The 12,441-nt window shown below is 39.6% G+C and overlaps 1 protein-coding gene across 15 annotated transcripts in view; it reads left to right on the plus strand.

Moving 5' to 3' along the window:
* Positions 1–7,338, plus strand: part of LOC132121691 (transcription factor COE3-like) — a 101,197-nt gene extending 93,859 nt beyond the window's left edge. For 4 of the 15 annotated variants that reach the window (XM_059531394.1, XM_059531399.1, XM_059531400.1 and 1 more), the window contains exons 13-16: positions 1,797–1,962; positions 2,723–2,911; positions 3,604–3,693; positions 5,365–7,338. In XM_059531394.1, the coding sequence (XP_059387377.1) occupies positions 1,797–1,962; positions 2,723–2,911; positions 3,604–3,693; positions 5,365–5,396 (477 nt within the window). In that variant the 3' untranslated portion in view covers positions 5,397–7,338. Of the gene's footprint in view, positions 1–1,796; positions 1,963–2,722; positions 2,924–3,495; positions 3,694–5,364 lie in introns of all 15 variants that reach the window. The other 11 variants (XM_059531385.1, XM_059531384.1, XM_059531390.1 and 8 more) reach the window with 5 other exon arrangements.
* Positions 7,339–12,441: the final 5,103 nt, after the last annotated feature.

Raw genomic sequence — 12,441 nt, forward strand, 5'->3', positions numbered from 1 at the left:
TGTGTTTCAAAGCTAGCTGGGGGCCTTTGTACTGTAGCCGGGTGAAAGCTTGTTTTCTTCTTCTTCTTCACAATTTAATTCCTGGCTGCGGCTCTTGGTGCAAAATGACAAGTTAATCACTCAAAACACATGCACACAGCAATATACAGGCTTATTTAAAAGGGAAGATAACCTTTAACTTGGCCCTAAAAGGTGCACTTCTGGAATATATTCTACAGAGCAATCTAGTTATGCTTGATAGATCTAATACATATTCAGAAGAAATGATCCATTATATTATTTTCCCCCAGTTAAGTTGCACTGGGGTGAAGACACTGAAGTCCAACTACAGCGAAACAAATGCTAACGTCCTGTCATTTATGTTTACCTACAGGCACAAAATCTATATTTATATTTTTGTGTGTGTGTGTGTGTGTGTGTGTGTGTATATATATATATCTATATATATATATATATATATATATATATATCTATATATATATATATATATATATATATATCTATATATATATATATATGTATATATATATCTATATATATATATATATATATATATATATATCTATATATATATATATATATATATATATATATATATATATATATATATATTAGGGGTGTAACGGTACGTGTATTCGTAGCCCTGCAGCTGATTCTAAGGCCGGTGACACACTGTCTGCGTGGCGTGAGCATGGCGTTTCTGCTGCGTGTCAGTTGCGTGACACCTGCTTCGCGTTTTCTGTGTCTTTACACACCAGAATCGTGCCTGACGCGGCGCTGACGGGCTGCTGCTACTGTAGGTGACATAGACGGAGGCCGCCGACAGACCAGGGTCTTGTCTTCACGACAACAATATTTATACTTCATGTTGAGCATAAATATAAAGCCTCCTGATAAAGGACACCGTCAACAGTATTGACGGCAAAATAGACTATGTTTGACAGGTGCAATATGCCAGTGTGTCACCGGCCTAAGGTTTTCAAAAGGCATCACGCGAGTGTGAACATCACTACAACTAGGAAAAAAACGATTGTAATTCAAACGCAGCTACCGTCGGCATTTAAATAGACCTTTGCTCTTAATTCTGATCGGTCCAACGCAATAACGAAATCTGAGCAGGTCTCAAAACTGAAACTGTTCATGCTGCACTTTACACTTTGGAAAAGTTATATATATATTTTAAATATGAGCAGGCCTACAAGCTGGGATTGGTAATGCTGCACTGTAATCATAGTTATTTATTTATATTTTTCATTATATTTTATTATATGATATTGGTTTGAGACTGAGAGTATTTTATTAAGTGGAGAACTTTGCAGCAGTATTTTATTTTGTATTCTTTTTTTATTTTATGTATATTTTATTACAAAACAAATTTGTTAAAAAAAATTGTCAAATTGCTAAAAAAAGTTTATAGTAATAAACAACCTGCAGTTTAATGTTTGCATTTCTTTCCCTTACTGTACCGAAAATGAACCGAACCGTGACTTTAAAACCGTGGTACGTACCGAACCGTGATTTTTGCGTACTGTTACACCCCTAATATATATATATATATATAAAGTGCCAAAATGTATGCCAAATACTCATTCATGAAACACAAGAAGAAGGAAAAATTTGTAATTTACTCTTTAAGTAGTTTGATTGCTTTTATTTACATGGCATTTTATATAAGTGTTTTACATACATTTACACATAAGTGTTTTATAAAGGAGTTCTAATGATTTCAGATCCCTGACCTCAAGTTCCTTTGAGAACATACTGATAACTCTCCTCTCGCTGTTTCTGTGTGGTAGGAGATCATCCTGAAGAGGGCCGCTGATATTGCAGAGGCTCTGTACAGCGTACCACGTAACCACAACCAGATCCCATCCCTTGCCAACACGGCCTCTCACGGCGGAATGATGGGAGTCAACTCTTTTGGTGGTCAGCTTGCTGTCAACGTCTCAGAGACCTCACAAGGTATGTGGCATGAAGAAGGCATGAAGATTAGCATGTAGATTACCCTGAAGATAAAAGCTTATTCCAGAATAAAGTGGTTTGCTGGCCAAACTGGAGGCTTGTCAGTCTGAGAGAAGCCACTGAAAAAGAATGCAAAACACCAGCCTAACCAGCACAGCCAGGCAGAAGAACCTACTAACCTCTTTAGTTATTCATCTGCAAATATCAAAATGAGTTATATACTGTACGTTTCTAGAAAAATGCTTACAACGATTAGTGAACATTAGCGAGCTGCTAGCAGCATGAATCATGGCACAGGCAGGTTGCAGCTTTATCTTTCCTGGCTGTGTATAGCATAGATCCCAGGAGGTGCCTGACCCTGTCCCCATCTCTCTGCTGCCAGCCTGCAAGAACACGCTGCGCTATCTCACACACTGCATTTAGCCAGTGCACAGATAATAGGTTTACACCTGTTCTGTTGTTGCCTCCACTCAGGTCAGGACAGGGAAAAATCACACCGGAATGCACGCTAGGACACTGAATATCCTCCTTACATACAAGGAGGGGAATTTAGCACATTGGGCCTTGCTCATGAAACAAGTAGAATGCATTACTGTGCAAATCCTTCAGGAAAAATAAACTATTTTAAAATAATCTACATTTGATGTGAATGCATATGCTAATAAATAGTCTATAAACCTTAAAAAAATTGACTATTTATAAGAATTATATAGATTGCAAACAGTGTCACAGATTTTGACCCTTGTCTTTCCGTCCCCAGTGGGCTACAGTCGCAACACGAGCAGCGTGTCGCCTCGCGGTTACGTGCCCAGCAGCACTCCACAGCAGTCCAACTACAACACTGTCAGCAACAGCATGAACGGCTATGGCAATGCGGGAATGCCCAACCTGGGTGTGCCCAGTCCACCGGGCTTCTTGAATGGATCCTCTGCAAACTCTCCCTACGGCAGTAAGTATCAAGGTAATGACGAGCCTCCGCTCTCTGGCCCCCAACTGTGCTTCCCTTTCCTTTTGACACTCCTCTGTTGTTGTTCTGTTGGTTGTTTATTGGTTTGTTTTGTTATCTTTTTGGAATGTGTGCTACTGGATAAAAGGAGGGGCGACTCTGGAGGCTGAACAACCGAGACATTTAGCAAATTCGAACAATCAAAGCAGTCGATTGAAAAGCAAATCTAATTGCAATTATAAAGCAGGCCACCAAAACAACACTCAAAATCTCTAAAAACAAATGTTTTCGGCAAAATTACCCAGTCAGAGTCGATAAAAATGCCTATTATCCAGAAAGTGGCCAAGATAGGACATCTCATATCCCATTCCAACTCCATTTAGCTGTTGATTTGCTCGTTTGTTTTAGTCCCCCCCAAAAAAGACCCACAAGCCAAATTCCACCCCCCCATGTCCCCAACCATTTCTCCATGATTTGTTTTCATTCCATGAATATGATTTGAAAAAGAGGCGAGGCCTGGCTCTCTGACTCTTCGTCTGTAAGAAGTGAACTCTCTCTGAGTGGTGACTATGTCTGCTTTGTTGCAGTAGTTCCGTCGAGCCCTACCATGGCAGCCTCTTCGGTCAGCCTCTCTTCAAACTGTAGCAGTACACACGGCATTTTCTCATTCTCACCTGCCAATGTCATCTCTGCAGTGAAACAAAAAAGCGCCTTTGCTCCAGTTGTCAGGCCCCAAGCATCTCCTCCTCCTTCTTGCACCAGTGCAAATGGCAATGGACTTCAAGGTGAGAGCCGACTCCCTGCTTTTAGAACGCCCCGCAGTTGCCTCACCTGTTGGGTCACATTATTGCACTCTGGTACCCAGACGCCACCCATCCAGCATCCACGGCGCTTAACGAACAAGGCCTTCCGCACGCTTCAATTATGCATATGCGCGTGGATGGACGGATGAGTGGTCGGATAAGTGCAAGAACACATTATGCATGTGGGCATGTAGAATGCATGTGCATGTGTGGGTGTGTTTATTTATTTATTTATCTTTCATTAATGATTAAGCAAAGTTAAGTGTCTCATGAGATTTCATACTCGAGTGGCTGGGATCACTATAATTCGGAAACATCTTGTGCAAATAAAATCGACTGTGCTCTTTTATTCACCGGCTCCTTTGCATTCAAACTGAGCTCAGCGTATGTCACCATATTCTCTTTACACTGGTGGTACACGACCCCCTCATCCTTGAAATACTGTAGCAAGTAAAAAATGTATGTTTCCTACAATAGTAGCGCAAACAACGAATCTGAAAAGGGCAGAAATGTTAACACCTCGCCGAGCTTGCTCATCCGACATCGAATAAGATCGCCAGAGAGGAACTTAACAGCATAAGAAGTGATTATAACCCAGGTTGAATGTGATTATGAGAAGAAAGAGTGAGAAGGAAAGAGCTCATGGTATTCTCGGCAGGGCAGCATCATTCGGCAAATTAAAGACTTACTCTGGCTGTTTAGTGCGCTCGTATTTGCTCTCCGTCAAGGCCCAGTTGTTTGCTTTGAAAACATGTTTTAGCCATAGCATGTGCAAGCGAGATTAATAATGTTAGACCTAATGAACTGAGAAATTAAAGTTCATGCCGCTACATGCATCTACTTATTAATATGTGGTTTGCAGAAATTAATGAGGAATGCCACAACATCAGATGCCTTGGCAAACTTAAAAGCACTCCAAGCATGACTCTACAAATAAGTTGAAAGTGGCAAAAGAGCTTTCTTCCTGTTTGCCCTCCCCTGGCACCTCACTAGACACCTAATTGCGGAAATGAGTGAGTACATCAATCTCTGAATTCGAGCGGCCTGAAAAGTGGGCGTAAGACGGCCTAGTCCTGCCTTCTTTAGATGTAACGATAAGGAGAGATGGGGGGGGGGTATGGGCTGACAGAAGAATGCAAATGGTTTTCCAGCATCCACTCGGCTCTGGTAATGGCAGGAGGGAGCAAGGCGAAGATTTCAATTTGGGCAAAGCCGAGGGGTGTCTGGTTGCTGACTGAGGAGGGGAGTCTGCAGGTCTATGTGACGTTAGCAGAAGTGACCGTGTTGTTTCACGGCTGTCAGCAGGGTCCCTCTCCTGGGAGTCTGGCCCACTGTTTGCCATTAACAAAACGCTAAGAGAAATATCACACATGTGGGAGCCAGGATGCTTTCTCCTCAAAATGTCAGAAAGCTCCTCTTTCAAAAAGTGAAGTCCTTCCAGCACGTCTTGTCGGTGAAGCACATTTCACTCAATCACTCCCAACCCTCCCCCGTCGGCCCCCGACAGCAACAGCCTCCATTTTACAAACATCCCCAGCGCCTTTCGAGTCTTTTGTGAAATGCGAGTGACATACTTACTGCTGTGTTCTTTTTTGTCTTCTGTGTGGCGTCTCGGGGCCTCCTGTGCTAAAATTGTTTCTCTTTCTCTTTCAGCCATGTCTGGCCTGGTCGTCCCACCCATGTAAATTGCACTCCCTTCCCTTGTAAAGCAGCCGCCTCCTCACAGGGATGAAGCATAGTACGTTATACGGAAGATCCTCCTCGAAGTCGACATTCATCATGAAGTTAATCAGCAACTAATTCTGTTATTCACAGGAAAAGGACACTTTGTTTAAAAGAGTATATTCGAAATTGACATGCAAGCGACTTCGTCATGAACAATTTTATTGTATTGACTGAATCTCTTGTCATATCTCAAAGTGAAAGAAAAAAAATAACAAAACATACCTATTTTGTATAAACATTTCTGGTTTAATCTTGGCTATGTCTAGTTCTTGCTATGTGTGGGAAGAAACATTGTGGATATGCCATTTGATGAAAACACTGATAAAAAAAAATGTGTAAGAATGTTTCTCTTTCACTGATGTGCTGCCGCTGCACGTCTTCATAATGTGAATTCATTTTCCTTTTTTATAATTATTATTTTTGTTTATTGTTTTGCTTATTTTTTTATTTTATTTTTATTTTTTTTGATTGTGGTAATAAAAAGGGGGCCAATATATACAGAGCCAATAAACTGGAAATAATATAAGATATATGATTTATAAATCAAAAAGAAAGATAAGGAAGAAGGAACGGTGCGAGAAACCGCGAAAGGAGATCTTATCATTTAGTTCGTTCGGCGGAAATGAACTTTGTAACTTATTGTAGGTAGAAGTTGTAACTTTGATATTGCAAAAATTATTCTCTTGCCTTCAAAAAGCACACTAACAGAAACGAAGCGCTACAGTCTGTTGGTTAAAAAAGACAAAAAAAAGAAAAGAAAATATTTCCACTGCTAAAGCTTCCTGTAAATCAAGCGTGATCTGCGATGTTTTTCAAATTTTTTGCTAGCACTGTATACTATTGCATTCTTAGGCTACTGTGAAGTCTGTTTCTTGTACCAGAAAGTTGTCCTTATACCTCTAGCTCCTTTCTCCCTAATGTGTTTTGTATGTGGTTATACAATTGTAGACTTTTGTGATTTTGCCAAAGTTGTAGCTAAATATTTATACACTTGTCTTGAATTTTCCAAATTCACTTAAATATTTAGTACAGAGTTTTATTCCTACAGTTAGGAGTAAAATTGTCTTATACATTGCAACACTTTCACACAAACACTTGCGGTCACAAAGGGAATTTTTTGTAACATATCAAGTATAAATATTGTATTTATCTTTGAAATTTTGTATATTGCTTTCCATCATTTTCTTTGATCTCACATGTATTGTTTTTCATGGTCGAAATTACGATGAAGGTTTAGTCAAGAATCATCATCTCCATTCGATGTTTTGTACCAATAAATCTGCGCATTTCATTTGTTATTCAGATTTTTTTTTTTTTACGCCATCAGACCCTCCATCCATTTTCGTTTGTTAGATTGTTTATTTGTTATTTCGAGGAGCAGTCAAAACCATGTTTATTTTTATATTAATTTTTAAGTTATCTAAAAAAGTACTTTTTTGAAAGAAAACTGTTGTATAGTCAAATAAATTGTTTGTGTCACCTGGCTGTAATAATATTAGTAGATAAAGTGCATGTCGAGCCGCCCCGGGGGGGGGGGGGGGGGGGGGGGGGGTCCAATTGTGGTTGTAAATTTTGTTTTTGTAGAATGTAAAAAGTCATTTTTACCTGCCACCATGACTTTGCCACATAACTGAACCATGTTTACAGGGATCAAGAAGGAAATAAAAAAAAGAAAAGAAAAGAAAAAAAATATCTGCAATAGAAATATACATCAGTTACTAATGTTTATTAAAATATGTCAGAATAAAGCTCTGTCAAAGGCTTTCCAGTGAATCTCCTGAGAGGAACCTTTCTGCTGTTTTAATGACAAACGTACACCACAGTGAATCTCATCATTCCATTCAGATCAATGGTGTAAAAAGCACAAACATTTTTTACTAAAATAAAAAATAATTATTGTGACCCCTCATCTTTTTGGACTATTTTGTCAGCTTGTCTTTTTTTAACTAATTGTACCCTATTCCCTCAAGTAAAACAGCATTCAAAGGGAATGAAAACAAATGAAAAGTTAGATTTTGTATCATATATGGTCAACAAAGATGAAGATGTTCTATATTGTAAATGTCATTTTGTAAGTAACTCATGATACCGTAGCATAGCCAAAATCATCACTTACACTTTTTTTTTCTCTCTATGACATTGATTTCTGATTCATGCCAAAATCCGCAAATTAAACCCAGCTTTCGTTTTGAGCTCTTTATCTTTGCACTTCAGACTTTGTAAATGTTGTAATGTTCAGCAGTGTGCTACACTTTCAAACCAAAAGCGGATGTTTCCTCTTGGCAATCGGCACACAAGTTTCCTTTAGCTGCAGGAAGCAAAGGCAGCTGTAGAAGGAAAGAAATTATGAATGAACAATGTATTTGCTTTGTGATGGCTCAACAAAGCTCGGCAAAATGGAGGAGCCGGAGAGGTCACCCTGAAAGTAAGAAAAACTCAAAGTTATGTGAAATGCATTTGTGGATTTCATCATTTCTGCAATCTGGTTTTGTCTTTTAGTCTAATTAAGTATGAATACTCAGAAGAATTCACTAAACAAGAGCTCTGTAAGAACAAATGCCCTTTATTCTGGCTCATGTATGGTTTTATCTGAGTTGTTTTACGGCCACATTTCTGAATTTTATTGTACAAAGTTGTTCATTTTACATAATATTTAATTAAAGTATTTCTTGTCTGTGACCAGTTTCCCTGAAATCTTATTTTGGTCTTTTTTCTCTCTAAAAACGACCATGCATTTAAAATAAAAAAGGGGACATCTGAAAGGAAAAATGTAATTACAAAAAATCCCCAAAATCTACAAATGTAAAATTTTACACTCTAAAACTACAATAATTTTAAGATCTAACTACTTGCAGTTCTGTACAAGATGCATATAAACTTACATATTCTTTATATATAAAAAAAAAAAAAAAAAAAAAATGCATGCTCATCATGCTAGCAACATGCTTGTAACATGCTGATCAGGCTAGAAACATACTTGTCACTTTCTAGTCATGTTAGCACTATGCTCGCTAATCATGCTAATAACATCCTAGTTTTTAATCATGCTAGTAACTTGTTAATCATCTCAGCAACATGCTAGTTACTTGCTAATCATGCTAACAACATGCTAAGCATGCCAGCAATATGCTAGTAACAGGCCAGTCATGTTAAAAACATGCTAATCATGCTAAAAACATCAACATCTATCTAATCTATCTAAATTTTCAAACATCAGGCTCTTACAACTACTTTAAACTTGCCAACCTAAAGGCTCTCTTGACAAACTTTTTTGTCTAGTTATAGGGTGTGTTTTTTTCTGGATGCTGATTGGTCAATATGTATTTCCAGTCATGCTAAAATTTTACTATTTCATAATCTTTATTTAAAATAAAATACAAACTTTTAGGCTGACTTCACAGATTCCTCTGTTCAAGCCATCTGACCACTTTTCACATTTTGGATGGGTAAAATAAAGTTTACATTTGTTTCACTGCTCAACACTCATACAGGCCAACTACTAACCTTTATTTGCATTTCATTTTCTAGCATAAAGATGATACTTCATGAAACTGCTTTGTAAAGCAATATTAAACACATTAATTATGTAACTAACAACAGACTTATGTGCAGACTCTTGTACCTTATTGCTGAAATTTAATACTTTAATTGGGGGGAAAATGAGACAAACATCTGATTTCTTTGTTTAGCTGATCATAAATGTCAGGACAAGGACAAGGACAAAGACAAAAAACACCAATGATTAACAAGAAAAAAAGTAAACCTGGAGTGCTGTCACATCTGATCGGTATAAATCGCTGCAGTTATGAAGCAGAGCCTGCTAAGATGGCGGTCCTGTCTCTTTCTCTGGCCTTGGCCTTGATGTGGCATTGGCTGAGACTCTTACGGCCAGGTGTTTTTGGGTGAGCTGATGACACAAGGCTTTCATCTTCCACTTCTGTGAATTCCTAGAAGAAACGACAGTCTCCAGGGGAGGGAGGCCCTCCTGGTCAACGCATTGATCCCTGAAGAACAACTGCCATTTCACGCCGGACACTCCATAGGAAGCCAGCAGATATTTCTCTGCGATTCATCCAGACGGCCGACTTATGACAACTGCGAAATGGAAAAGTCTCGGTTCCATCAACATTTAACAAGACATCATTAGTTGAGTAGGTGCACCTCTTCATCAACACATGATATGAATTACAACCTGCAGAACCACATGGGGTTTGTCAGTCATGCATGCATCATTAGACGTAGCGCTTGCGGAGGGTGAACGCAGAGGACAGTGCAATGCTAACCTTGTTGAATGTCATTAGTGAGCTGACTGTAGAATTGAGCTTCACTGTCTCTGTCCCATCAGGAAGCTACTCCATAACTGATTCAACTGGATGCCTCGCTGAGCCCAGTGTTTGAAATGTAAGTTGAGCAATTACAGGCTAAAGGAGCCTACAGCAGCTAGTGCTGGGAATCGTGGCTTCTTTTAAACACGCTGGATTTAACAGTCAAATGAGCCTTTTCAACCGATTTAGGAAGTGTTTGTACATGTTGAAACTGGTAAAATAGTTGATATCGGTACAACTCTTCATAAACAGTCAACATGCTTATGCCAATTTACTTCAATAATCTGACATATTTACAAGTGACTTGGTTTTATCTGCCAGGAAATGTGAAAAGTGGTCAGATAGTTTGATAAGTTTCTCAGAGACTCATCAGAAAAGACTATTCCCCTTCAGGAAAATGCTATGGGAACGCCCTTCAGCGTGACCAGCTCTGAATAATATGTGAAATCAGTCTCATGAATGGGCGTGACATCATAGGTGGGTGACGTAGCGACAAGGAAGCTATAAAAGCACATGAGGTGGAACGAGCGTCAGCTTTTTGTCATTCAGCGAATCTCTGTGTGTCAGTCGCTATTTGTTTTGTGAGTCTTATTTAGTGTTGTTTGTCTACTGATAAGCTCCATTATATCAAACCTCAGTCAAGAGAAGTTTTGGGCTAAAGCAGGTAACGTTAGCGTTCAGGTTGTGTGTTTTTTCTGCCCTTGATAATATATTGGGGTAGTGACACACGTAGTGTGTTGTCTGCTTGAGAGAGAAGCTTGCAGAATCCGCTACAGCTCGCGATGTGACCATTTGTTACTGCTTAATTTGTTTCACGCTCAGAAGGCTCTCTTTGAAGAGGGAGCCTTCACTAGCATTTCTCACGGTGCATAACTGATTCATAACCTGCCGAGCGGTGGCTGTGCTCGCGAGTTTTCCTTTCGCGCCCACTCTCGGGGTTTCGGAAGCCCGCACTGCGGTCCATTATATCAAAACCTCAGTCAAGATGGAGAGGATGCGACGCTTCGCCTGTCTTTCTCCAAGGAGATTGACATGGAGGGAGTCAATGAGCTCAGTTGCACAAGCATCAGTTACACAAGCAAGCTCGCACTTAGGCTCAAGGCTCACTCAAAACGAAGTATGGCAGCCTCCAAGGCCTTCTTGTCAGGTGTGTCTTTACAGGACATCTACAATGCAGCTGGATGGTCCACGCCCCTCACATCATCAGATTTTATGGTTTAGATCTGCGAGCCACTCATGGCCCTTCTTTCTCTTGCCTTAGCTGTGCTCCTTGTATACACACTAGGCCGGGACTTGCAAGTCTGGCGGCGTGAGCATTCTCGTTCCCATAGCATTTTCGGACGCAGCTCGAGTTCCTGAAGGGGAACGTCCCATGTAACCATGGTTCCCCGAAGGAAACGAGACGCTGCATCTCATGGCCAGACTTCCAGCATCCCTGCCAGAGTTCGCTTCATTCCTAGAAGCTGATGCTCGTTGCACCTGATGTGCTTTTATAGCTTCCTGGTCGCTACGTCACCTGCCTATGACGTCACCCCCATTCATGAGACTGATTTCACATATTATTCAGAGCTGGTCATGCTGAAGGGCATTCCTGTAGCGTTTTTGGATGCAGTGTCTCGTTTCCTTCAGGGAACTATGGTTACATACATAACCTGGGATGTTTTATTTCAAATAATGCATTTTGATGAATCCTGCAATAAGGAACATGTATTAAGAAAGCAAATAAAGTTTTTATTTATTGTGCCAGCTTCACCTCTTTTATCATTTCAATTACTTAGAAACATTAAACAGCCTACAACTTGGCTAATACTAAATACATTTATAATATTCTAAATACAATAATATTAAGCTGCACAATCATATTAAACCATTTTGATCATTATATTAAATGTTGTTTGAGCAGCAAATCAGCATAGAATGATTTCTGAAGGATCATGTGACACTAAAGACTGGAGTAATGATGCTGAAAATTCAGCTTTGCATCACAGGATTTCTGAATTGTAAAAAAAAAAGTCACATTATTATAGTTTTTTTTTACAGTATTTTTGATCAGATAAGTACAGCTTTTCAAGCCAAGTCTTAACAAACTTTGCTTGTTTAAGTTGAAAATGACAAAATGGTGTACAACCATGTTAAAATCACTTCAAAAGTTTAAAAAGTTTTGTTTGCACAGCATCCAATATTCCATTCCCTGAAAACACACATGGTGCCTGGTGACTTTCTAACTAACTGTGAATAATCAGTCGATGCATTAAACGGCCAAGGTTATCACTTGTCTAAAAGAGGTGGTAAAACTCTTCATAGTTCATAGTCATGGTCGTCAATCCATACTCATCTGCACAGTCCTAGAAGAATAACCTCCCTGCTTTAAAACAACCACGTATCTTATCTGTTTTTCAGAATGCCTCTGGATAGCAGGTCAGAAAATGTCAATTTCTCATCAAGGCAACGGCGCTCGACGCATGTTTTCTTACTCACAATGTGGACAATTAAGGGGAGGCAGAGTCTCTGCATAACTGATTCGCAGGTTATTATGCAGCCGCCCGCTGGCATAGATCAGGGCTTCAGTCAGATAACAGGCCCGGCTGATAGCCGCAGTGTCAATATGCCAAAGAACAGCATTTGAATGTGATCTGTTGTGCCTATTTGCCTGGACCGGGTGATCTGTAGCTAGATAACT

Source organism: Carassius carassius, chromosome 39, assembly GCF_963082965.1.
Source record: "Carassius carassius chromosome 39, fCarCar2.1, whole genome shotgun sequence".
In the NCBI taxonomy this organism is placed as follows: domain Eukaryota; kingdom Metazoa; phylum Chordata; class Actinopteri; order Cypriniformes; family Cyprinidae; genus Carassius; species Carassius carassius.